General features: G+C 34.9%; 1 protein-coding gene across 1 annotated transcript; it reads right to left on the bottom strand.

Annotated features, from left to right (window-relative positions):
- Nucleotides 1-88: 88 nt before the first annotated feature.
- On the bottom strand, nt 89-27,173 carry LOC109101799 (TBC1 domain family member 9-like). Its single transcript, XM_042717312.1, has 21 exons — nt 26,593-27,173; nt 20,866-20,976; nt 17,928-18,046; nt 17,611-17,839; nt 16,246-16,507; nt 15,074-15,281; nt 14,639-14,845; nt 13,880-14,053; nt 12,440-12,590; nt 10,976-11,190; nt 10,779-10,896; nt 9,191-9,476; nt 6,751-6,880; nt 6,564-6,662; nt 6,397-6,465; nt 6,049-6,301; nt 4,907-4,972; nt 4,412-4,498; nt 4,220-4,288; nt 4,027-4,130; nt 89-2,841 (listed from the first exon to the last, which is right to left on the bottom strand). Exons 1-21 carry the CDS (start codon nt 26,711-26,713, stop codon nt 2,230-2,232), a joined length of 3,690 nt encoding a protein of 1,229 aa, XP_042573246.1. The 5' UTR covers nt 26,714-27,173; the 3' UTR covers nt 89-2,229.
- Nucleotides 27,174-27,741: the final 568 nt, after the last annotated feature.

The raw sequence follows: 27,741 nt of genomic DNA, 5'->3' as shown, positions 1-27,741 counted from the left end.
TTCACTAGCTTTATCCCACGTTTTGTACTGCGAATGGACTGCAATACAGTAAACAATAAATGAAACAGAAGAGTTTTTGATAACAGGATAGGATATTTCCATTTAAACTTTTAATTGCCAGAAGTGAACTCAATCATTTACAGGATTTTAACCATTCACATTAAAACGTAAACTTTAAAACAGCAGCATGAAATAAAGTAGAAACTCGTCTATTAAAAAAACAACAACAATCAAACAATAACTTACGAGAAGGTGCACAGACATGCCGCATGCCTGGTGAGAACACGGTAAAATAAAAACTGTACACAATCAGCCTTCAGCAAACAGTGTAAATCAGATATCAAACACGGCTGGACTGCGTCGCCTCTCAGCCGATTCATATCTGATATTTCAGCGCTGATAGGTTTGAGCATCCTCACGGTTTACAAAGAAGAAAAACCCAAAGTGCAGGTGCAAGGAACTGAGAGAGGAAGAGAGAAATGAGAAATCTGGGAAAATACAGATGATTTAGAAAACGTCATTCCAACATCCCAGTGTTAACGATCACAGACGGGTTTCCACACTCTCCCTGTAAAAGATCATTTACCATCCTGTAAAAAACACACACTCTCTTCATCTGTATTTACGCCTTATTTCAAAGTAAAAATATCTAAATCTTGAGAAGATACTTGAGAAGCAACACCACAGAAGATTGCACAAGGCAATTATTATAGAACATATTATAATGTAAAATAAATGTACTGTATTGTTCATACAAACACACTATTTTAAAATTGTATTTTTGTTTTTGTTTTTAGCATAAATATTTAAATGAACCTTTTTTTTTTATCCCCCTAAGGATTCTTGCACACAGTTTTGCTTCTTAAGTCACTTAAGATTTAGACACTTTTATTGGAACATAAAACAATAATACAGATTAAGAACGTGTTTTATCCCCCAATCAGGACTAGTGAGCTATTCTAGACACTCTAGACTATGATAAACATCTAACTGTATTAGATATTATTAGTAACCATTTCTGTATATAAAGTACATCAAGCGCATCGTAGTATACAACAGGTCTTCTCAGACTTAGTACAGGTAAAAAGGTCATCGTGTCGGTCACATCACTCAGATCAAAGACAAGCCTCCGGGAAAACTCATTACTGTCCGGTCCCTAACGAGCTCACCTCAAGTGTCCCGCTGATTTAAGAGATCAGATTTGATTTAGTTAAAGGGACAGTTTGCCAAACATGAAAGTTCTGTCATCATTTGCTGACCTTTGTGTCGTTCCAGACCTGCATTTCTTAAGGTAGAACACAAAAGGAGATATTTAGCCGAATGTCCAGGCTGCTCATTTCCATACAATGGGGAAAGGAGATTTCAAGCTCCAAAAAGGACACTAAAAGATCATATAAATGGCCAATAAATGTCTACAATAGGTTTTGTGAGAAACATACTGAAATTTAAGTTGTTATTTGCAAGCGTATGGCTTCAGAAAACACATTATATAGTATGTCAAGTATGTTATTTCATTGGACGTTTAGGTTCACTGCTAGAAAACAGCGAAAATACATCAATCAGGGTTTTTTTTTGGTTTAGGGGTCCCAAAAATGTTCAAGTGCTGCAAAAGTTGCAAGCCTTGCATAAAATGTCACATAAAACAATTTGACTTCCTGAGGAAGATTCCCAACTCCAAAAACTGACAACGAAGCATCATAAAAGTGGCTAATGTGATTATTACAAAACATCTAAAAACAGGTTTATGTGAGAAACGCACTAAATCTAAGTCGTTATGTGCTAGCATATGGCTTAAAAAACTCAATACATAGTGAATAAGTCTTATATTATGTTATCTGATATTGAGTTGTACTGCTGGAAACAGCGAAACAGGGTTTTTTGTGTGAAACTGTTTGCTGCAAAAACAGCAAGCCTTGTATAAATATAAAATCAAACAGTGCATATAACATTTCAAGCTGACCATGAAACATCACAAAAGAAACATCGTAAAAGTCGTAAAATGTGAGGTTTGTTGTGTGTTCAAGTTGCTAGCATATGGCTTCAGAAAACTCACTATGTAGTGTCCAAGTCTATTTTTATGGTGCTTCTTGTCATGTTTTCGCTCAACAGAGTGATTGTATGGAGAACCAAGCATTAACTTTTCACCAAAAATAAGTCAGGTTTGGAACATAAAAGTGAGTAAACGATGCCCAAATCTTATGTTTTGGATACCTACTCCTGTAACAGTTTTTAGCCCGATAGCGAGATCTCATAGTCACTGAGGGACATGTGTTGGTGTCCCACCTTGCGAACGTTCTTGGCGTTGGTTATTCGCGCGGCGATCTCCACAGGCTTCTCAAAGTACTGCACCAGGGCTTGTTCGGTGAGCACCGAGGCCAGGAACTGCTCAAAAGTGATGGCCCAGTCCTTATCGATGCTGACGCTGTGAGGCAAGCCGCCCCTCCTCCCATGATGCCCGGCGGCCGCTGCGCCGCTGCGTATGAGCACGGTGTCCTCGGCGATGTCCTCGCACTGAAGCTCGTGCGAGCCGGCGCTCAGGACGGAGTAGGAGGACACGGAGGTGTCGTCGTCGGAGAGGAGCATGGCGCAGGACGTGGCCGTGTCTTTGGGCGAGGAGTCCTCCAGTTGATGGCGCTCCTGCTTGCTCCTGCTCGGCACAGCGATGAGCTCGTCCTCGTCCTCCTCGTCTGTCTTGTGAGCCGGACTGCAGAAGAGCTTGCCCACCTCTCCCATCTCCAGCAGCAGGCTGGTGACCGTAGCCGTGGCGTGATACAGCTCCTGCTCGCTGGGGTCTTCGCTGAACATGTTGTAGAGAGTCTTGCACAGCTCGATGAACTGACTCTGAAGAAGCACAGGCAACACATTTCAATTACTTTATTACAGTAAACAAAAACTTTTCTTTTGGATGCGATTAATCACAATTAATAATTTGACAGCACTATTTTAAATCAATCAATAAATATTTTTTAAAGCTTTTTTCTACGATTTTATCTTTTTATTATTATACTTCTTTTGGTTGATGTTGTACAGTTTTTCCTTCTGGAGCATCAGCGAGTGTTTGAACCTTCTGTAATAGTTGTATACGAGTCAGTTGTCCTCAGTGTGAAAAGATGGATCTCAAAACATTACAGTCATTGTTGGAAAGGGTTCAAATACACAAAAATGCTGGAAAACCAAAGAATTTGTGGGACCTGAAGGATTTTTCTGAAGAACAGCAGACAGTTTAACTGTTCAGGACAAACAAAGGACTCATGAACAACTATCACTAAACAAAAACACAGCTGTGGATCATTCAGGCAACAACACAGTATTCAGAATCAAGGGGATGTAAACTTTTGAACGGGGCCATTTTTATAAATTCAAATATTATTTTCTCTTGTGGACTATATGTTAACGTGAAATATCTTATTCAGGTCAGTACTAAATAAACAATAACATGCACCCCTTATTATCCAAAATAATTAATAAAAATAACAAATCCTTCAAAGATTATAAATTTTAAACAGTATGTAAACTTTTGACTTCAAATGTATATAAAACCTGAATTATATAAAGTTGTACCTAAAAAAAATTATTCAATTAAAAATTATCTATACTACAACTACTAGAATTAAATAATTATGTATAATATTGTCTGTTACTATATAATTTTTTTAAATTATTTTACATACTTGACAATATATATGAGTTACTTATTTTGTGAAATCAGAGAAACCATTATTTTAACCCAAAAAAAAAAAAAAAACTGTTGTAAAGTAGATTCAAAATATTTAAAATGTAAAAATCAATATATACTAGCTATTTTTAACACATTTTCCACTGACAGTTTATCAGGTTTATGTGAACATGCATTTAAAATATCTCTTTATTTAATTCACATTTTTGGTCTCATTGTGCAATGCACTTAGAAGAAAGAAAAGGTTTATTTTCAGCCTCTGAAGTGACTTTTCTCTACATCTGATGGGTTGTGAATAGAGAATCATGCTGTTTTAACAGGAGCTACACTGATGAAGTTTGCTGATGTACCTGGTTGAGTTTGGGCAGATCCTTCAAGTTCTCTAACTTTGCTTTGGTCTCCTGGTTCCACAGGCGCAGATACATGCGGTAATCTGGAGTCTGCATTTTCTTAACTACACAGAAGACAGAGTGTTGCACATTTAAACAGCTCTCCAACATCAAACTTCAGCTCTGATTCAAAGAAGAGGATGTTTTCTCCCACCTTTTTCACTTCTAAAGGTGACTCCTACAAAACCATCGTCCTTCTCGGCTCTGTTCTTTTGGTCAAGGCCTATCAACGAGAGGTCAAAGCATCAGTGATCACAGTCTCTGGACTAGGCACCAAGCATCATTTACACTGTAATTTCACTGCAACAATCTATTCTGTATTGTAAGTGTAAGCATGCAGCAGTACCGCTGGAGGTCTCTGGGGTGATGTCCTCAAAAAAATACTGCATAGCTTCACACGCCGAGTCGGGCTCCTCCTGCTCATGGTGCAACTCTGAGAACAACAAATCCATTCAGTCTCTTTTAGAGCTCAGTCTACACCAAATAACAAAACAAAATCAAAAAACAACCTGAAAATATAACTAAACATCATATAATTAAACCTCATTTAATTAAAACTTCTTTAAGAATTATTTTTTAGATCAGACATTTTCGTTAAAACTTAAACATACTGAAAACATCCATCCACACATAAATTACAGCATTAAAACCATAAAACGCAAACAACAAAAAAAAAAATAGAAAAAAACAAACAAGAAAATAAAAAGTATGCATATGTGCAAAGGCAAACAGGAATATGAAAAGTTGAAAATAATAATCTAGCAAGGACAAGTCTGTACTTTATTCATTTCTAGCACCATGTTAACAATGTTTTACGTTTTATTTTCTCTTTTACACCCACCTGGAAGTACATGAATCTTATACAGAAATTTGAGTTTTTCCGTCAGGTCACCGTGACACATGACACCTACAATAGAAACCAAGTCAATCATTTGAAATGTGTACAAAAGCAAACAACCTCATACACTTTATTTAGTCTGAATTTAAATGTTTTTTTTTTTTAAATACTCACATATTTAAAAAAAAATTACCCTAGGGTTCATTTATAATATGGCTTATAATTTTTTTTTGACATTTTTACTTCAAAACTTATTTTACTTCCATAACTTAGTTTTATGGAAAGTCACCATAAAATCAAAATCAACTTATTGTTTATGGAATATTGCAGAGTTTATTATAAATAATTGATCAACGTACAGTGTTATTTTTAAATAATGCATGTTCCCTCATCATCATCTTTTTTTTTTGAACATTCTCTTTCTTGGTTTTTTAACATTGGCACAAAGAAAAAAAAATCCAAAAAAATCCAACAAAATTCACTTTGCTGATACAATGTGCAATAATATTCTTCCATATGTAAATGATTTATGTTTGAACTCAGGAAATGATATAGAAGGGAAAAAAGGAAAGAAGATAGAAAATAAAAAAAGGGGGGGGGGGTGGGTTTGTTAGATTAGGGTTTAATTATTGCTGTCTTATTAAAAATAATTAATAAAAGGTTTCCATACTTTCATAGAACTGATCAGTCTTGTTTTTTAAAGAAAATCTAATCTTTTCAAGCTGAAGGTGGTGCATAATATCTTCTTAATCAGGACAGAGCAGTGAGGTGGATTTTTTTTGTTTCCAATTAAGCAAAATCAATCTACGTGCCAAGAGTGTAATAACTCCAAGCACAATACACTGATTTTTAGAGAGCTCCACAATGTCACTACTGGCACCGAAAATAGCCAAATTGGGTCTGGACCTCATCATCATCTTTAACCAAAATGACTTTCCCTCCCCCCAAAACCTCTTCTCTTCTGGAGTGATCCAACAAGATAATCCATTCCATAAGAACAAAAATTAAACCCTGCCCTGCATTTTTCTTGTTCCAGAAGCCGCTTTACTTATATATATATATATATATATATATATATATATACATGGAAAGAAAAGATGATTGCAACTTCAAACATGGGATTGGTCATGATAAAGCGCACTCACTGAGGCCGCAGATGAACTCTCTGAAGTTTATGAGCGCGTCTGCGTTGTGGTCCAGCAGACGGAAGACGCGCAGGGCCAGGTCGTCTGTGTGTGTGCCGCAGGCCCAGGGGAAGAGCAGTAAGATGTTTTCAGCAAACAGCACTTTGAACTGCTCCAGATCGATGCGGTACTGCTCCAGGTACGGCAGGCTCGGGTCGTGCCGGCTCATGGGGTTACTGGTGCTGCCCCAGTAACAGCTGGTCAGATGCTCAGCCTGATGGTCATAGATCATGCACAGGTCATGACACTCATGTTATACAGTCAATGAAGCCTGTATGTTTAAATGAGAATCCCCATCTTGGGACTGACCTTAAAGAGTGTATAAAGCTCCTCCAGCTCATCGATGCTGAAGGGTGTCTCTGTCACGATGGTGCGCACCTGCAAATCCAGTGGATGAGCCAAAGACATTAAACTCCCAGATCCTCTGACTGAGGGCTAACACTACACTAGTGTCAGTACGGAGAGTGTCTGATTACCACATTGCGTTTGGTGGTGTCCTCAATGGCCTGGATCACTCTCAGCCTCTGTTTGAAACGCATCTGCTCAATCACATCCGCCCGGATGGAGCCGAACTTCTGCACATCACAGTGAACATCAGCAAACATGCAACAACACATGAACACACTTTATGATATACAAGTTGACAACTGGAGATGAACGCACCTCATAGGAGCTGCGCACCAGTTTGAAGATGTCCACCTCAGGATGAGGCTCCCCGTTATCCGTCAGGAGAGAGTGAAGATGAGGGATTGGAGGAAGAGTGCTGTCCTTATTGGTCACGCTGTCCAGATACCTACAACACACATACACAAGCACACACACTCGTTTGAGTCAGCAGAACGAAGAAAATCAGCACCATCATCATCATCATCACTGTTTCATACATAGATCCTGCTATTCCATATATACTGTAGCATACTATATTAAATACACAAACCTATACACTTTGTAGTACACTATATACACATATACTACAGAATAATCCCTTTGTAGTACATTATATACACACACACTACAGAATAATACCTTTGTAGTACACTATATTCTACAGTATAGTCCCACACTATATACACACACATTTCAATTTAGTCACTCTGTAGTATACTACATACTAAAGTATAGTCCCTTTGTAGTACACTACATACACATACTAAAGAATAATCCCTTTGTAGTACACTGTATATACACATAGTATAGAATAATCCCTTTGTAGTACACTATATTCTACAGTATAGTCCCACACTATATACACACACATCACAATTTAGTCACTTTGTAGTATACTACATACTAAAGTATAGTCCCTATGTAGTACACTACATACACATACTACAGAATAGTCCCTTTATAGTACACTGTATATACACATAGTATAGAATAATCCCTTTGTAGTACACTATATTCTACAGTATAGTCCCACACTATATACACACACATTACAATTTAGTCACTTTGTAGTATACTACATACTAAAGTATAGTCCCTATGTAGTACACTACATACACATACTACAGAATAGTCCCTTTCTAGTACGCTATATACACATATTACATTATAGTCACTTTGTAGTACACTATAAACACATATACTACAGAATAATCCCTTTGTAGTACACTGTATAAACACATAGTATAGAATAATCCCTTTGTAGTACACTATATTCTACAGTATATTTTCACACTATATACACACACTACAATTTTGTCACTTTGTAGTACACTACATCCTAAAGTATAGTCCCTATGTAGTACACTACATACACATATTACAGAATAGTCCCTTTCTAGTACGCTATATACACATATTACATTATAGTCTTTTTGAAGTACACTATATACAGATATACTTCAAAATAGTCCCTTTGTAGTACACTGTATACACACACACACACACACTACAGAATAATCCCTTTGTAGTACACTATATTCTACAGTATAGTCCCACACTACACACACATTACAATTTAGTCACTTTGTAGTATACTACATACACACATACTACAGAATAGTCCCTTTCTAGTATGCTATATACACATATTACATTATAGTCTCTTTTTAGTACAATATATACACAAATACTGCAGAATAATCCCTTTGTAGTACACTATATTCTACAATATAGTCCCACACTATATACACACACATTACAATTTAGTCACTTTGTAGTACAGTACATACTAAAGTATATTCCCTATGTAGTACACTACATACACACATACTACACAACAGTCCCTTTCTAGTATGCAATATACACATATTACATTATAGTCTCTTTGTAGAACACTATACACATATATTACCATATAGTCCCTATGTAATACACTACATACACATATACTATAGAATAGTCCCTTTATAGTACACACTCAGACTATATACATTATAAAGTATGCTACACACACTAAATTTGCAGGATACTGTATACTCTTATATAGTATGTAACAAATAATAATTTTGCAGTTCACACATTTTTCTTATATATATGGTGAATACTCACTACACAGTTTACTAGAAACACTAAATTTCCAGTGTACTGTATACTCTATGTAGTATGCAGCATAAAATCACTTTTCAGCACACAGCATTAGCAAACTGTGCTTACAGAGTACATATACTCACTATATAGTATGCTATATACACAACATTTAGCATTCGGTATACTCATATAATCATATTGCATATAATCACACAACAAACCTGGTTTACTTAATACGTAGTACAATACAAACTTAATTTGCAGTATACTGTGTCCTCTGTAGTATGCAGCATAAAATCACTTTGTAGTACACAAAAAACACTGCTTACAGACTATATATACTCACTTTATAGTATGTTACATCCAATACATTTGCAGTATACTGTATACTAGTATTTAGTATGCTATATATAATCACCTCGGAACATAAACATGAAGTGCTTACAGACTATATACTCACTATGTAGTATACAACATTCACTTAATTCGCAGTATGGTATATACTACGCAGCATATGACTTTGCAGACCAGTACATACTGTATGCAGAATACTATGCATACTTACTAGACAACATACAGCCACATACTCATTATGAAGTATACCACACTTAGTATGCGGTTCTCCTACCTGCCCAGGATGGTCATGGCCTCTCCGTCATCTTTGCAGCTCAGCAGCTGATGGATGTTAGCGTCGAGGACCGACAGCGCTAGCTGGAAGATGACCTTGATGCCCTCGTAGAAGAAGCAGTCGACCACCACAACAGCGCTCTCGAAGGGCATGACGGACAGGAAGAGTGTGAGGAACCAGGACAGAGAGATGGTGGAGATGACACTCAGCGCCTGCATGCAGTCGTACAGCTGCGGAACGTAGACGTGAGCCAACTCCTCGAACACACCCTGGTCCACCAAAGCACCTAGATACACACAAACACACACAGTGCTCACAGATCTTCCTGGATGTGTGTCGTAGGGCACTATAAAAATTGTTTTATTTTTTCCCAAATTTACAATTACTGAAATCATAAAAACATACTTAATTCAACATCAATTTATTAAAAGTTGTTAGGGATGTATGAAATACTGAGGTTTTAAAATCTCAAACTCAAATAAAAAATTTTCCCAAATTCTGTTTTACATTTTACATTTTCTAGATTCTATTTTAATGGTTTAATTAAATCAAAACTTTGACAACTTAATAATTTATTAAATATTTTACCATTAATAGGGCCCTATGAAATTTTTTTTCTAAAATTCTGTTTTATTTTTCCCAAATTCAGCATTTTCCACTTTAATTTTTCTGGATTCCATTTTAATGGTTTAATCACATTTTACAAAAACAGTGCTTTATAATCCCCCCCCCCCCCCCCACAAAAAAAAATCATTTTTTATGGATTCATGATTTAATATAAATTTATTATCCAAAATGGTGATAATCAACTGAATGCATGAAACATTAACAATTTAATTATTCATTTAAAATGCAATCAGATGAAAATGAGTAAATTCCTTTTTTTGGCAAACAAAGTGCAGCACAACAGAGGTTTACTATTAAAATTAAAACATGTAAGAAACACAAGAAAGGAATTATATAACTTTCTTAAAAAAGTTAATATTATTATTATTATTATTACTTTGAGAACTACATTCTACACAATAACACTTGCGAAACAAAATTATTTCATTGTGTCATGGTGAGTCCAATTTTACTTAATTTTATATTATTTTATTTTGTAATATATTTATGCCTCAATTTCTTCAATTTAATACAAAAAATTCTGCTCATATTTTGTTTAATTTTATATCTTATTTTATTATGAATTCATTTGATTTTATTTTCTAATATATTTATGTCCTTTAAGACCTTTGAGTTTTTGTGTTTATCTGACGATAGTTTTATGAACTGAATTGGTGGAATACTGTTATAAGTGACTCTCAGAGCAGCTCTGGCGATGAAGTTTGCGTTTATAATAAGATGACAGATGCTGGAAACACTGTAAGTGTGTAACAGATGAAACTGCACCACTCATTCACACAGATACTGTACATGCAGAAGATGCAGTTTTAATATTACACAGCAGTCTTTTGTGGTTTAATGTTCACCGATACTAGTCCATGTGGTGATTTTAATTAATTGTACACTGCTACTTTTCATTTAAGAATCCAAAATCTGGTGGCTCGCTGATGCATTCGAGAAGCTGGATGATGCAGGAGCTCACCTACGACTCTGGTGTTGTAGTAGTCAGGAAGCATGCGCTCACATAAGGCCACCAGCAGCCAGAAGGCCTCTTCCTCTTTAGCGTACAGCAGCAGGACGGAGGTCACGATGTTCATGGCCTGTGGAAGACGACAGATCGGCGTTATGACCAAGCTGTGGGTGCATTTATTGCAGAAGGTGTGTTGTTGTGCATCGTACCTGGCAGTAGCCGATGTTGGGGTTGCGGAAGGCGTATGCAGTAAGGACTCGACGCAGAGCAGCGATGCCCATCTCGTTCTGAAAGGCTGGATGCTCTGGAAGAGAGCGGTGCAGGTCTCTCTCGATCTCTTCGGTGGCCAGATTATATTTCCCCATCGACTTCTCCACCAGGTCCTCATAATAACCAGGATGAGTGGCCATCTCATTAATCGCCCCTGTACACATCAATATACACACTTAAACAACCAAACAATCAACTTAGAAGCAGCACTGTCAAACGATTAATCGCGATTAATTGCATTCAAAATAAAACTTTTATTTACATAATATATGTGTGTATATTTATTACGTATATATAAATACACACACATGCAGTATATATTTTGAAAATATTTCCATGTATACATTTATATTAATATAATTTATATTATATCTAAATATTTTAAATGTATAAACATAACATATTTTTCTTAAATATATACATGCACGTGTGTGTAGAGATATATGTGAGCAGCTTGGGCATGTAATTCAACAGAGTAGTTTAACATAAGCTGAGCTGCTTTAAATCATGGGAACCTTGTAGCTTCGCAAGTTTCAAAGTAACTTCAATCCCGTGATTTCATCACGTTGTAATGTTGCTAATGCAGAAAACTGTGAAGGAAAACAAGGCAGCTATTTGTTTACTACCACAGAAGTGTGCTTGTGCAGTCATGTGTTTCAGTTTGTGCACTGGCCTAGACAGCTTTGAAGTGTGCATGTGTGACTCTTCTGAATAAGGCTCTCACATCTCACAAACAGGAAGCAGTGCTGTATTAGACAAACAGGTACGTGCGCTCAACCACAAAACAACCGCACAACAAAACAGGTGCATGCACACGTAAAAAAAATGTGTAAACACCTTTCAACATGTCCAGGATTTTGTTTCAGATTGCTAATGTCTAGTGCAGTGGCTGGTTTTGCTTCAGGATCCAGATTTTACTTGGAACATTAAGTGCTGATAATTGTCTCTTGCATAAAACTACAATAAAATATGTTCTTAAAAATCAAATCTTAAATGTATTATTATTTTATTTTCATTATTTAAATATAAAAAATATATTTTTACCAACAAAAAATATTTATTCATACTTACATACATGCATGCAATAATTGGCTGCATAAAAACATCATGCAACCATGCAAATCATATTTAATGTAGTCTGGATCATATTTTCTTTTACCGCATATTTCGCTCACTTTTTGCAGAATGAGGTTAACACAGCTTGTTCATCTTGGCATCTATTTAATCTGACTTGCTTCAACAAAATGACAGATAAATGTGTAGAAACTAATTGGCCACAGGCTCTTATATATCAACAACACGAGATATCATTGAAGGTGATAAGACTTAGTTCTTTTTTGCTTGAATCCAGTCTTGCTGTTCTCGCTGCTGTCTGTGAGCCAGGTGTGGGATGCATGACTCACCAGAAAACAGGAGCCAGAGCTCTCCTCGCATGTTCTCCGGGATGCCCTGCAGCACCAGCTCTTTGGTCTTCTCCGTGCGGTACATACACACTCCCTGGCCGTATTCGGTGAAGTGATTCTTCCAGGCCTGCTCCTTCAGAAACTCTTTAGCCTGAAAACATGAGTATAAAGAGAACGACTCATCTGCTGTCCTGACTTCAACTTCACAAGTGCTGATGTAGGAAACTCTGACTTTAAAAACTAAGCGCTGGCAAAGAAGCAAAGCCAGTGAACCGTGTACTTCATTAACTTTCTATTCTCAAATTTAAAAGGTGGTGCATTTAATGTTCACAAAAGCTTTAGATTAGACAATCTTGCAAGCAAAATCCCCCCAAAAATGACTACAATATTATTCTGAATGCAAAAGTATACATCTTTGCAAGATTTACATGCATTTTTCTCTCATGCACTGATACTGTGACTAAATTAACACAGTGTAGTAGTTTTAAAGTGAATGACTTGGATAAGCAGGTTTTCAGGTCATTTGTTGCAGGTTCAGCAAACAAAACGAAGTGTACCCGGCCTTCTCGTCAGTTGCACTTCCTGTGTGGGTCCAACTAAAATATCTACTTTAACCACAACAAACGCAATAAACTGCATCTGACTTGAGGCTTTGAACTCTGACTGGAAGATGCGTTCAAATGCTGATAAACACACACCTGTGACTGCACCTTTTTTTTTACTTTAAATAAAATGTTAACTGAAATAATATATGAAAATAATTAATATTAATAATAAATAAAAATATGTAATTAGTATTTGTATATTATTATATTTATATATTAAAAATAAAAATATAAAAATAAATTATTTTATATATACAATAAAAATAAAAAATACAAAATATTTTTATTAAATTAAATAATTAAATTTATCTAAACTTAATTAAATAATTTACATAAAATAATAAAAATGACTAAAAACTTTGCTTAATGAACTACAACTAATAATAAAAATGACTACAACTTAATGAACTACAACTAATAATAAAAATGACTACAAATTACACAGACATTTAATAAAAATAAATCAAAATACAACTAAAATTAAAATGAAAACAAAACACGTAATTTAATATATTAACAAATACTATAACAGTACATCAAAAATACTAAAATAACACTAAAAATAAGATGCTGTGTTGTTTGTAAACAGCTAATAATTAAGCTCAAGAACTGTTTAACTTCACATAAGATTTGTTTACTCTGATAACTAATATTAATTTATAAACACAAATATAACTGTTGGTGTCTTCCTGTTGTTTTATAATAGCAATAAGCCACTCAAGGTCATGTATGGCAATGATTTTTTTAGGGAAAAAGGAAGCTCTTAATCATGGTACAGCCTCTTACAGTATTTGTCAGGACACATTTCTATTCTACTTATCCTGTTGATTTGTACCAGTTTGGGGTTGAACTCCTCCGGGGACCGCCGGCGGTACATGGTCATCAGGGCTTGTGTCGCAGTGGGAACCCTGCTATCATTGAGATTGAACTGTCTGTCACTGTCTCCCTCAGAGCTGAGAGCGCTGCGCTGGGGACTACAGGACAACACACTGCCCTGCTGAGAGGACACCTGCACACAGCACAGCACAAGAGATACATGTAATAAATAATAATAAGACATATATTCTGAAATATGTTTTTTTTTTATTAAGAATTATTAAACATATCACAGTAAAGACATTTATAATGTTGCAAAAGATTTATATTTCTGTTCTGAACTGTCCATTCAGAAAAGAATCCTGTATCTTTAAATATGAAGCAGCACAACTGTTTTCAACATTGATAATAATCAGAAATGTTCTTGAGCTGCAAATCAGCATATGATTTCTAAATGATCATGTGACTCTGATGACTGGTGTGATGATGCTGAAAATTCAGCTGTATTACAAAAGAAAATTTAAATTGCAATAATACTTTACAATATTACTGTTTTTGTTGCATTTTGATGAAAAAATGCAGCCTTTCTTTTAAAAATACTTTAAAATCTTTAAAAAAAAAAAATCAGGATTCTTTAATAAATAGAAAGTTTAAAACAAAATAAATTACTTTAAAATAAAAAACAATATTACTGAGTAAAAACTGAATTGTTTTCTTTAAAAGAAAAAAGAATATTAGTGATAAATACAAGTAGATTAATACACAGAGCTGTTCCTACCTCGTCGTCTGAGCTGCTGAGGCTGCCCGTGGTTTCCCGCTCAAAGTAGATTTTGGAGGTGGTCTGCTGCAGGAAGTCCGAGATCCTCTGCACCAGGAAGTCCCGGTCTTTGAGGTTGGCAAAGAGGAAGGTCATTTTGTTTTTGGTGCTGATTGACAAGGGGCTGGGAAGGACGTTACAGCTATCGGCTTTCTCAACGATGGTCACCTGGTGAAGAAGGATGCAAAATGCAACTCACAACCCATTTTACTTCCACGAAGTGTAAGAATTAAAAATGTCGTTATGCTGCAGGAACTGACTGGACTGTGAAAGATGGTGGAGAATGCATGATAAATGCTTGATTAAAAACACAAAAATCTAATTAAAGTTGACTGTTTTATGTGTGTATGCTGAGTCTTGTCATGAGTTTAGGATGGAGCGGCCGGCGTGACGCACCTCTCTGAGCGGGATAATCAGACTGCAGGCGGTCTCCTCTTTACTGGTGAAGCAGATGTAATTAGTGGAGACGAACATCTGTCCGAGGATGTGCATCTTGTTGAAGGGGGTCCATAGCGTGCAGTCTGTGTGACCGTCCAGTTTCTCGTCTTTCGGCAGGCGGAAAAGTGCCCGGTATCGCTCGCTTTTAGCCCTGGCGTCCAAATCCCTGAAGTCAGAAAAACAAATATAGTATTGAAAAAGGCCGCTAAAAGTTTCCTAAACCCCTTGTAAATGCATACAGTGAACTAAACTCTACAATATTGTCACTTTACTATAAGCCTTGTTTTCTTAAACAAATTAGCAAAATTATTTGAGTTTATACATAAACCTAAAAAAACTATCTGCAAATGGGATAGGAAAAATACACTCAATTTAAAAGGAAAACAAGTTTTGTTTTCTTATCTCATTGGCAGATATTTATTATTATATCTTTATATATACTTCTTCATTATAGTCACTTCATATATTAAATTATTTAGCTCCTAAAATAAATGTAGCTAATAAAATAGGCTATAAATAAGCTTATAAATATAATAAATAATAACAACAAAAATTCTTGTTTAGAAAATAATTTTTCACATCACAATAAGAATTTTATTTAATTTAAATTGATTTAAACTGATTAATTAATTTACATTTATTTTGAATTTATTTCACAGTAACAGTAAACATATCACTATAATTATAATAATTCTAATTATTTTTTGCAAGAACAAAAAATTACAACAATCAACAACAAAAAAACAAAAACATTAAAACGACAGCTTTTATTTTATTATATAATAAATTAGTACTTCAAAAAAAAAAATAGTAAATTAGTACTTCAAAAAAAGTACTTCACCAGGTGCTCATTTAATAAAATAAGCAAATAAGTTTAAATAAATGTAAATAAATAAGTTTCCTCTTTTAAATAAAAAATATTTGTTTTTAATCATTATGGACATAATGGCAAAAGATGAATTTGCAGCAAATGAACAAATGTGTATATATATATATATAGAATATTAAGATGAATATTTCTTCGTAGCTTTGTAAACATCTGGTGTTTAATTGACCTCCTAACACTGCTTTCTAGCATCACTTGATCTGGATTGATCTACTTTATCTTCCTGAGTGTTGCGGTCACAGACCTTTTGAGGGCCGACACTTTCTTGGGCGACTTCTTCTTGAGTTTGGGCAGAGAGCGGTCCTGCTCGAAGCCCTTGTTGTCCAGCAGCTGTCTCATGGCTATGTTGGCGAGCTGCTCCATGAGCTTGAAGGTCTCGTTGATGTTGAGGAAGACGGAGAAGACGTGCTCGCTGCAGCGTGTGCTGACGCGCACCATGTCCGGCAGCAGCAGCGTGGCGTTCTTCTCCAGCTGAGTCACGTCAGCCCAGCGGATCACCAGCTTAGCTGAAACAAACCACCACACACACAGTCAAACGGAGGAAACATTAAGATCTGCTTGTCACCCTGCAGCACAAAAGCAGTAATAACTAGCACGGCTATATTTGTACAGAAGCAATAGCCAAAAATACATTGTATGGGTCAAAATTATAGATTTTTCTTTTTGGCCCAAAATCATTAGGATATTAAGTAAAGATCATATTTCATAAAGATATTTTGTAAATTTCCTACCGTAAATATGCAAAGTAATATGCATTGCTAAAAACTTAATTTGGACAACTTTAAAGGTGATTTTCTCAATATTTAGATTTTTTTTGCACCCTCAGATTCCAGATTTTCAAATAGTTGTATCTCGGCCAAATATTGTCCTAACAAACCATACATCAATGGAAAGCTTATTTATTCAGCTTTCATACTCAATAGCCACTTACTGTACACACTGTAAAGTTTCAGGAGTGATAACCACATTTACATACAGTGGTAAATCTCATTCATTATTGCTTTGTGTGAGTATGGCTATATTTTATAGTATGACTATAACAGAATTATATTTTGCAATATTTTGCCTTCTCACGCATTCAGTATCCACTATTATTATAAAAGTACAATGACCAAAGACTCGTTATGTTCTGCAACTTTACTGTCACCAGAGCCACTGTGTTCGGGTTGAAAGTGGAAATGTTCTGAAGGCTGCGTTGCAGAATGTGCTCTTGAAGGGTTGCCAAGTCCTCTTATTATAAACAATACTTATTAAATGACTTTGGGCCTGTTGTTTAGTATCGGCTTGGCTCATAATGCGACCCATTTTATGGAGATAAAAAAGTAGGCAGGTGCAAGTCATGATATTTTGGTATTTGGCTTATTTGTAAAGATAACACATCTGGATCCTAATTACAGTTTTTTTTTATAGCAATATCTGGCAACACTGAGTCAAGACTCATCTTTCCCTTTGATTTCTTGCACCACAACTCTGATATGCGTTTAAATAAATCCTTAACAACTACCTGTTCAGTGCAGTTCTGCACACACTGTGCAGAATTTCTGTAAATGTGGTTGCCATTACCTGCATTTTTTGGGAGTTAATTCATTTGTAGAAAAAACACCCTCACCCTCTTTCCCGAGCAGGTAGGAGTAAAAGCAGAGGTGGTTGATGCTGAGGTACAGCCAGCCCTGCCGCGGCACCTTGCCCTTCCAGTAGCTGCAGGAGTAATAGTTGACCAGCTTCTCCTCCTCCGGCATGACGAAGAGCTTGTGAAACTTAGCAATGGCCTCCTTAAACTTATCCGTGTCATCATCCTCTCTGATATCATGGCTTTTGTTGTATTCGGCTATAATGCCCTGCATACAAACACACACCTATAAGTGCTTCGGCTTATAATGAAGCATCAATTAAATGAATAGCGTGTTTAAAATGCTAATGTGTAACCTGTATTTTGCCCTTGACGAAGGTGGTGATGTCATTCTCGTTCTCGAAGATGGAGAGCGTCTGCAGCAGATTCTGCTCCAGCCATTCCCAGTTCTCTGTGATCTCCTTACGAGAGCTCCCTGCCAGAAACAAAAGCCGCTGCGTCGTCAAATAATACTAATCCAGGCGTTTGGGATAATGAATTTCATTTGAAGTCTTTATCTGCAGCGACTTGATTTGCTCAGAACTGAACAGCAGATGGGGTCGGGTTCTTGTTTTAATTAGCTCTGTGTTATAGCACAGCTCTCCTCAGGCAATTAATCAAACTCATTACTGGCAAGCCAAATGATTAATTAAGAGCGTTCTGTGACGAGTCCCACGCAATTATGTAAAGATGGAAATTACAATTATTTAAAAAATAAACTATCTACGCTCCATCTGCACTTTTAATCAAAACTCCCAAAAACAAACAAATACATTTAATATATATATATATATATATATATATATATATATATATATATATATATATATATATATAATATATAATATATATATATATATATATATATATATATATATAAAGATTCAAATAAAATTAAATATTATTAATAAAATTAAAAATAGAAATTAAATGTAAGATTTATAATTTTATATTCATAATATGCACATATGTGTATATGTTATAATAATATTAACTTCATTTAGCTGTTTATAATATCTGAAAACCAACAATTTATATTAAATGTTAAATTTAATCTCAATATTATTTTATATTTATATACATGTAAATTTAATATTAGATATTATTACTAATAACATAAAATTCATTTAGTTGTTTTTGTCTATAGTAATATTAGTTAATTTAACATTAACATTATAATTTATATATGTGTGTGTATACACACACACAATTATTTATTAATACATTAATTTTTTTATCATGTCTGACTACCAAAAATATATTTAAATAGTAAACAAAAACAATAATATTAATATTAAATTTTAAATGTATTAATATTATAATTTTATATTTATAATAAAGGCATTTTTTATATTTAGATTACTTATCACTTAGATTTAGAATTACTTATATATTTATACAATTATTTCGTTTTATTTATTTATTGTACAACTTAAATTTACACTGTAAATGAAGTCTACGATTATTTCTAAAAAAAAAAAATTCCAATAAAAAGTCCCTATGTACAGTCAAATCCTTTCACAGAGCATATGCACATCTGAACAGGCACACGGGTTTCTCACTTAAATAAAGAGATTTACCAAATGGCTTGCAGCTAGCAGAGTAACAGCTTGTGAAATATGAACCAGCATTCGCAGTCGCCTGTAAACCAGATTAGCTGAGAAACAGAGCACTCTCCGCTCCTCTGGGAAGCCAGTGCTCTCTTTTAGCTTCACACATAATGCTCTGGGCAGGGGCTGGACGCTCTTACCGTAAATACTGTGGGATGACCATACAAATCTGACTGATATGGTCATCTTGCATTCAACTCCATGTTGTATCAACCATTAATAGCATGTTTTTTTTTGTTTTTTTGTTGTCTTACCGTTTTCAACTCTGCATTTTCACGCTCAATATGTCTCCAAATATTGCTTTAAATTTTTAAAAATTTTTTTACTGAATGTGTATTTGTCTTTGTAAAGCATAGTTTATTTTTAGAGTATTATTTTTGTATATATATTTTTATATATATATTTGCAATAATATTTACATTTTTTTATTTATAATTAAAAGTATTTTTTACAATATTAAAATAAAATAGTGAAATATTTAAGAGGCTGTTGCGCTATTGAAATTAGCATCAAAAATCATGAAATTTCTTTAGCATCGCTACTGACTACAAAAATGAAAATTTAGGTTTTTTGACAAAACTACTTATTTCTTTAAGTGTAAATAACATTAATCACTCTTACACAAATACATCTACCATGCCAATAATTGCACAGAAGAATCTATACCGGTATGATTTAATTAGTTGTTTCTCTTTTCATTTTTATAACAATTTTTACTTGAAAAAAATGAAAAAATACTGAAGGCTACTTGCCATTGTTTTAATGCATTATTTAATTAGAATTATTACTCTGCAGTATGTGTACATAACATATACATAATATGTGCTAATATCATAAATCACTTTTGCACAAATATATCTACCATGTTAATAATTGTATAGTAGATTTTATATTTTATTTAATTTATTTATTTTTGTATTTTTGCCATTGTTTTAATGTATTACTAATTTAAATATTATTAATTTGCAGTAATATTTAAACAAATGTATTTGTATTTAGAATTATAAGTTAAAATATAAACTAAAAATATAAAATGAATAAAAAAAAAATAGAGCAATAGTCCACTACTAAAAAATAATGTTGCAATAACAATAGTTGTGAAACTGGTACTGAGAATCTTTACTGAAAATGTTTATAATTTTAGAGAACTATTACTGGTATTGCTCTAACTACAAAAACTTTGGTATTGTGACAACTGAATGCAGTTGGCGTAATGCAGACCTGCGCAAAATATATCTACCATAGTAAAAAAGCTCTAACCCATTTGGGTTTCAGTGTGCAGTGTCCTGCTGCCTAATATCTGTGTTACTCAATAAACAGAGCAGCTCTCATCTTAAGTGCTCTTAATTGCACATTAACCGCACTGCCCTGCGTAGTCCTGCACAAATACAGATTCCTAACAAATGCCATCTTTGCTAAAACATCGATTCCTGCACTGAAGTTTTCAATGTCTGAACTGAAGTTACACTGAGTAAACATCATGTTCAGCCGGCATCGTTTAAAGGAAAAGTGGAGATTGATTTCTGACTTCAGCTTGCACTTTAGAGGCACTAGAGCATGAGGTAATGCTCCGGCAGCGAGCGGACATCAGGGAGCAGAGTACTCCAGAACGGGAGGCGGCGGGGGGTCGGAGGAAGTATGTTACCGTGGGCGATGGTCCAGTAAACCAGGGAATCGGGGGTCTGGTAGAGGATCCTGTATGGGGCCACACGGGCGCTCGAGTCCAGCACCACGTCAAGAGTACCAACCAGCAGACCTGTGAGAAAACAGACCACACACTCAGAATGACCACTGCATAAAACTGACTAAACCAACAGTACTTAGAAAACAAGTCCACACAGACAAAGATACCTGGTTTTTTTTTTTTTTAAACCTAGTTTGATTTATGAAATAGTTTCAGTTTTTAATGTTAGTTGTGGTATCAGTTTAATATTTGGGAATATTTCCAAAGTTGTTTGTAAAATCTTATCTTTCATCATTAGACTCGTGTTGTAATCTTGTGATCCTTGTCTTGGGACTTGCAAACATGAGAAGGTTAAGAAAGAGATGATTTAATATCATCCCTGATTTAAGCTTTAGCAACAAAAATGGTATTACAGTTGGTAAAGTTGATTCATTTTAGTGAATCAGTTCAAAATGTTCGTTTCATTGAAGTGATTCATTTTAGTTTTGCCTCTTTTCAGTCTCTTAATGCAATCTGTGGGTGTTTGGTCATAACAATGGTTCCTTTGATCAATCTTTTTACTCAATATAACTAAAAATATAATTTTTATATTATATTTTTCTAAAATGTATTTAATGATACTATTCAAAAGTTTGGGTTTATTTAGATTTTTTTTTTTTTAAAGAATATCGCTATAGCATCGCTATCAGAGCATCAGACACCTGCAAAACCTGCAGATCAGAGGAGGAGCTATTCATCTCCAGCACTCATTCTCACAAAACCTACAACGCTTTCACAATCCAGTGTGGATCAGGCAGGTTCAGCCAGTTTGAACATGCACAAGCAAAAATGGAATTTGAGACCATTTAATTAATCATGCACAATAAGACCAGGAATGTGCATTATGAAAGTAAACACCCATGAGGCTGTTTTTGACACCACAGATTTTGCCAAAGTTAAATATGTGAATCAGGATCCTCTGAACAAATCTTGTTTCCTGTTTCTGCCTGAGCTTGTATGTGCACTAACTAACACCCCCCTCCTGAACAAATGACTTTCCGTTCCTGCTTTCATATGCTTGGATGAGCCTCGGTTTCCTTGGTTGCGAAACAAGAGAGCAGAGATTTGAGAGTACAGTAAGGATCACGTGATCTATTCAGTGGCAGAGCCCTGCGTTGAGCGCTGTTTAAGTGCACATCAACAACATTCAGTTCATTCTTAAATAAACTGTTTCTAGTTCCAGTATTTCAAGTTCCTTTGACAGACAGAACCAAACAACTGCCTTCTTCTCTCAAATAATTGACATATTTCATGACATGGCATTCCATAAGCCTCTTTTAATATTGATGTATTTTCAGAAAAAAATACATATATTATTGATATATTTTAATACGATTGATAGAAATTATTTTACAGACACATTCAATTACATTCAATTCAATCTCTCCAATAAATATTAAATATCCTATTCTTGGATCATGAATATTAATTAAGCTGCATGACTGGACAGTCCCGAAAGGTTTCCAAGCAACTCCTGCCAGAATTGATATTAACACACTTTATGGCTCAAATTCACACTGTTACACAGTAGCAAAGTCGTTTAACACTGTCTGTTTTCTATTAGGGTGCAATCACACTAGATTACCATCAAGAAAAATCACTTCACACTCCACAACGAATACGACCAACAGGATATAAAATCAAACTCTATAGGGTTTTTGTTTTTAACAAATAATGAAAAAAAAAAGGTATGAATGAATGAAAGTGACATACAGCCAAGTATGGTGACCCATACTCAGAATAACCCATCCAAATTTAACCAACACACACAACAACCCAACACACACACGGAGCAGTGGGCAGCCATTTATGCAGCGGTGCCTGGGGAGCAGTTGGAGGTTCGGTGGTATTGCCAGCCCGAGACTCGAACCCACAACCTTAGGGTTAGGAGTCAAACTCTCTAACCACTAGGCCATGACTTCCCTACGTAAAGTTAAAAACATACCATCTATACCAAACAGCATTAATGTTTGTTGTTATTGTTAACTAACATTTTTGTTCATTGAAATAAAGCCAAAAATATAAATATTAGATGAAAAATGAACTAAATAAGTGGACGTAAAAGTACTAAAATTACAATAAATATCACAAAAACTACTAAAAATGACATAAAAACATACATTTAAGGCATACATAAAACTACTCCTATTAATATAAAAAACTATTCAAAATATTAATAAACACTATAATAGCATATAAATAATATTTAAATAACACTGCATGTTTGTATTCCTTGTGTTGAGGTCAATCTGCAATGTTTAGATCCTCTTTTGGTCACACTGCTCAGTTCGCACTGCACATTGCCTACTATTTAAAAAAAAAATATGAAACAATAAATAACAATAATCTTTTCCATAGTAGTATTGTACATTAATGTCACAAGACCTCTTTGTGAACATGTTTAATTCAGCAAGTGGCATCCAGTCGTTGTGTTTATAAAATAGAAAAATTCTGCATTTTTAATCCATTGCTTTTCAACCATTTGCACATGGATGGTCCAGTCGAGCGCACTGCATTATGGGAGACATTTTGACCACTGTAGTAGGGCGTGCTACACTACATAGCCTTTTACAGATATGCTTGTGTTTCCCTGTTGGCATATATGAGAATCCTGGGAACACAATTCAGTCAGTCCTGTGATTCTTGTAAGGATGCTTGGATAAGGAGTTGTGGGAGGAACATTTCATTGTTGTCTTTTCTCATTCTAAATATAGAACGTTCTGCTCTCAATTGAATTCATCTCCGCTCTGACAAAAACAGCCTTACCAGCACATGGACAAAATCAATATTCTCCTGAACAGCATCAACCTGATACAACTGTATTGAATAGCATAAAACACAAAGAAGCTGTTGACTTCACCAGTATTTAGCCTAAGAAAATACATTTAGGCTCCTTCTGGGTGCATGCAGACGACTGGGCCTGTGGATAATAGATTATGATGCATTGATGATGAAGATGAAAATTAGAGATCAACTGATATTGATATTTTCTTCTTTTCTTTTTTTTTACCGAAAATTTGCATGTTTATGTCCCTGATAACCGATATGTGGAATCTGCATTTATTGTTTTACTTCTGTTTTATTTCATCATGCACTCATTCAAGCCAGTTTTATTTTCAAATTATGTAAAGTTACGTCTTTGGGACATGATTTGACAGATTACTCGACTATTTTGTAGCGCCAAGCTTAAAGTACAGATCAAGCGTTTATGTAACGCACTTCATTTGTGCATTAACCGCAATTATGTTAAATAAAGTTTAGTAAATAAAGCAAAGCAAGTTACTTTACATTTGAACAGGTTCATAATGGCAGTCTTGCGTGCAATTCTCCATTTATTGTTGGATTCGATATTAGTAAAAACCGATATATGTTTATGGAAAAATGCAGGGAAAATATTGGTAAAACCGATTATCGGTCAATCTGTTGCAACTGTTCTGGATGTCTTGATAAAATTAAATTAAAGTATGTTTATGTTGGTTTAAAATTGCACTAGCTACAATCTGATCGTTCAAAAGTTGCTCTTTTTAATAGCTCACTACTATTTTTTTAAGTATTTATCATTTAGGCATCATCTTTGTCTTAAATGTTTTTCATAAAATGGCTTCAAAATAGACTCAAATGAGTCGGCTGTTGAGCGTAGAGCTATAAAAATAACACATAGATTATAGCTCGATACATTTCTTGTAAGAATCTGATGAGTTCCTATGGAGACCATTGGAAAGAGAATTAAGGTAATAATACCAAAACAAAAGTGGCTGTTCAAAAGCATTTGTTCTCAATGAAAAACATGTGAGACATTAAGGAGATCTTAGCGAGATCTCGTGTGATTTTTTGTTCTTAAGGGTAAATAAATGGAAAAATATTTACACATGTAAAGAATCAAAAAATAGGAAAACTAATCATAAACCAAAACAACATAATCATTACCCACAACACTACATCTTCTATTAAAAATCAACTTCTCAACAATTAAAAATTAATGTCTGAATAAAGATATTTGGTTAGTTTGATGTTTGTAAACACATACACAAACATATACGTTGCTTTTTTCCTAGTACTTCTGGCCGAACGCCGGCTACCCAAGACTCTGTGGGTCAGTCTGCTGGGCCGTGCCAGGCTCACCGACTCTCACTGGCACACAGCTCGCACATTTATGTAACAATGACATCATCTTCCCTCGCTAGTGTACGCTTTGTGTCTGTCTTTTCTCACTGACAGACACAAAGAGGAAGATGCACAAATACCGGCAACGTTTCGGCCCTAACAACCTCGATCTCTGCTATTCACTACGAGTTATATCCGTAAGCACATTATTTTTCCAGAACTCCCTTCAAGGCTCTAGCACGATATCTGTCAATCAGTGATAAAGAGGCGAACGCCACATATACAGCACCTGTCCAGCTATAAATACAGGTCAGCTCACCAGGTGAGGTCAGTAAAGCGTATTTCACAACACCAAACCAGCTCAGCTTCCTGTCCTGAGGCATTGAGAATAAACTGAACCTTACTGAGCCTGTCTGGTCACTAATATCATGCTAGGAGTTTTATATTGGGTTATTGGATGCATATATCAGCCGGACTGATTAACTGGACCATATTTGGCCATTTTGATGTTGTCAAAGCAATATAAGCAATATTTAGGTTTTGTAACTAAGTCTAAGAACATGAAAATGAATGTTAATTTCAGCAATTTTCCCAGTCATCAGTCAACCTTAACTCTCTCGATATTAGTATCAGCCATTGAAAAAACCCGATCGGTCAACCACGGGCACATTAAAAACATCCCACAGAAACAACAATGAGCCATTTCTATGGTGCTTGAATGCATCTGTACATCTCTTGAATGGCCTGTTCACAGCAGTGATAGAAATAATATGACTATGAGGCTGTATAAATCCATTAAGTCTATATTATGCACAATCATACATAGGCACAATCATCAAATATATACTCGATTCTGACTGATCAGTCATGGTATTGTCCAGGGCAACTGAATGGAAACCAACTCTCTATTAATATCAAATCAGAATATTTATTGTCCATTCAAAAGACTTTTAGTCTTTTTTTTTTTTTTTTTAGAATTTTCTAAAAATCATGCTTTGTACAAACGCTCAAATAATGCTAATAATGTCATCAATTGTGAAAATTGCTAAAATATTTTTAACATGAAATATAAAATAAATAAAGTAAATAAAAAAATCGAAGATTTAAAAAATTGTGAAAATGCTAAAATATTTTTTAAAAAATTAATAAATAAACTGAACAATATAATACATACGACCAAATCACATTACTGTAAAAATACATAAATAAAATAAAAAAATCGAAGATTTAAAACAATTTATTAGAGTATGTTTGATGAGAACATACGATTCAATGTGTTACTTTTCGTTTCTGTGGAATTATTTGTGGAATTTACTAGCAATATCTGAATGAAAACTCTTTCAATGTAAATCCTGTTTTATTTAGTGAAACCCGTCCACACTGGTAAGAGCGCACAGGTGCGTCTCCGTGTACGCGGCGTGACCAACAACAGCGCGCGTCCACCTGAGTGTGCAGGCATGAATGAACACATACACACACACACCTGTGTGTTAATAAGCTGTCATCATAAACAACAGGCGGTTGATTGAGTAAACACGGCTTTACCCGCGAGCCCTCCTCCGCCGTCTCCGTGGCCCTTTCTCTTCTGCAGGATGAAGTAGGGATTCGCTCTCTCTGTCATCCACAGCGCGCTGGCCAGCAACACCTCCTCAGGGTTCACCCACATCTTCTGCTCGGGTTCCTCACGAGGACATCAAACAAACCTCAGATGCGTGGTCCAGTATGGAGTCGCCGTCCTGAAGCTGATCCAAGCGTCACAAGCGACGGCGGCGGTATAACGCAAACTTATCAGCTGTCAGTAGAATATAACACTTACTGTACCGTGCATGGGGATAAATATTAAAATATGTCCATTTAAAAATGTGTACAGTCCTCCTGGAGCTCCTTGAGACGCGCGCGCACCTTACACTACACAAATAGCAGCATTAACACCTTTCTTAAAGGACAACAGCGGCTCCAGCGCCTACCGATGACTGACGGAGGCCGCGAAGAGCCGGATCGATGTATTCCGAGGGTTAATAATGAACGGTGAGGATAGTTTCAGCGTTTGAACGAGCACGCAAAATAAACAATGCTTGACATTTCAGCCGTGCTTCAATAATAATGCTTAACTCACTAGCGCCACTGCAGCGCACGTCATGGGCAGGCCATTGTGACGTCACGGCTGTGGGAGGGAAGCACGTTGATCATAAACAAAAAAACGACAGAAAGACAGACAATTAATTTTGACTAAAATAAATTGAAAAATATATTTAAGGTGTCTTAGGATTACAAACTGGGTTCAACTATAAATATAATAAATAATTATATTTTTCATATATATATATATATATATAAAAAAAAATACATATGGTTATATAATTTATAATCATAAGAAAAGTAGCATTTAAAAATCAAAATAAAAATATAAATTATTAAATAATTTATAAACATAAGAAAATAAACACACACGAACACACACAATATATATAGTATTTATGTATCTATGCATTGAAAAAAAATTAAAATATAATAAAAATATAAACACACACGCACACACACATATATATATAGTATTTATGTATCTATGCATTGAAAATGTATTAAAATATAATACAAATATAATTTTTTAAAAATTTGTATATATTAATTGTGTATAGATTTAATGATTATACCTATAAGATGTACAAGATTATATATGGTTATATAATTTAT

The sequence above is a fragment of the Cyprinus carpio genome, chromosome B1 (genome assembly GCF_018340385.1).
Source record: "Cyprinus carpio isolate SPL01 chromosome B1, ASM1834038v1, whole genome shotgun sequence".
Classification (NCBI taxonomy): Eukaryota; Metazoa; Chordata; class Actinopteri; order Cypriniformes; family Cyprinidae; genus Cyprinus; species Cyprinus carpio.
Note: the sequence above shows the minus strand (reverse complement) of the source record. Positions and strands in the feature narration are given on the sequence as shown.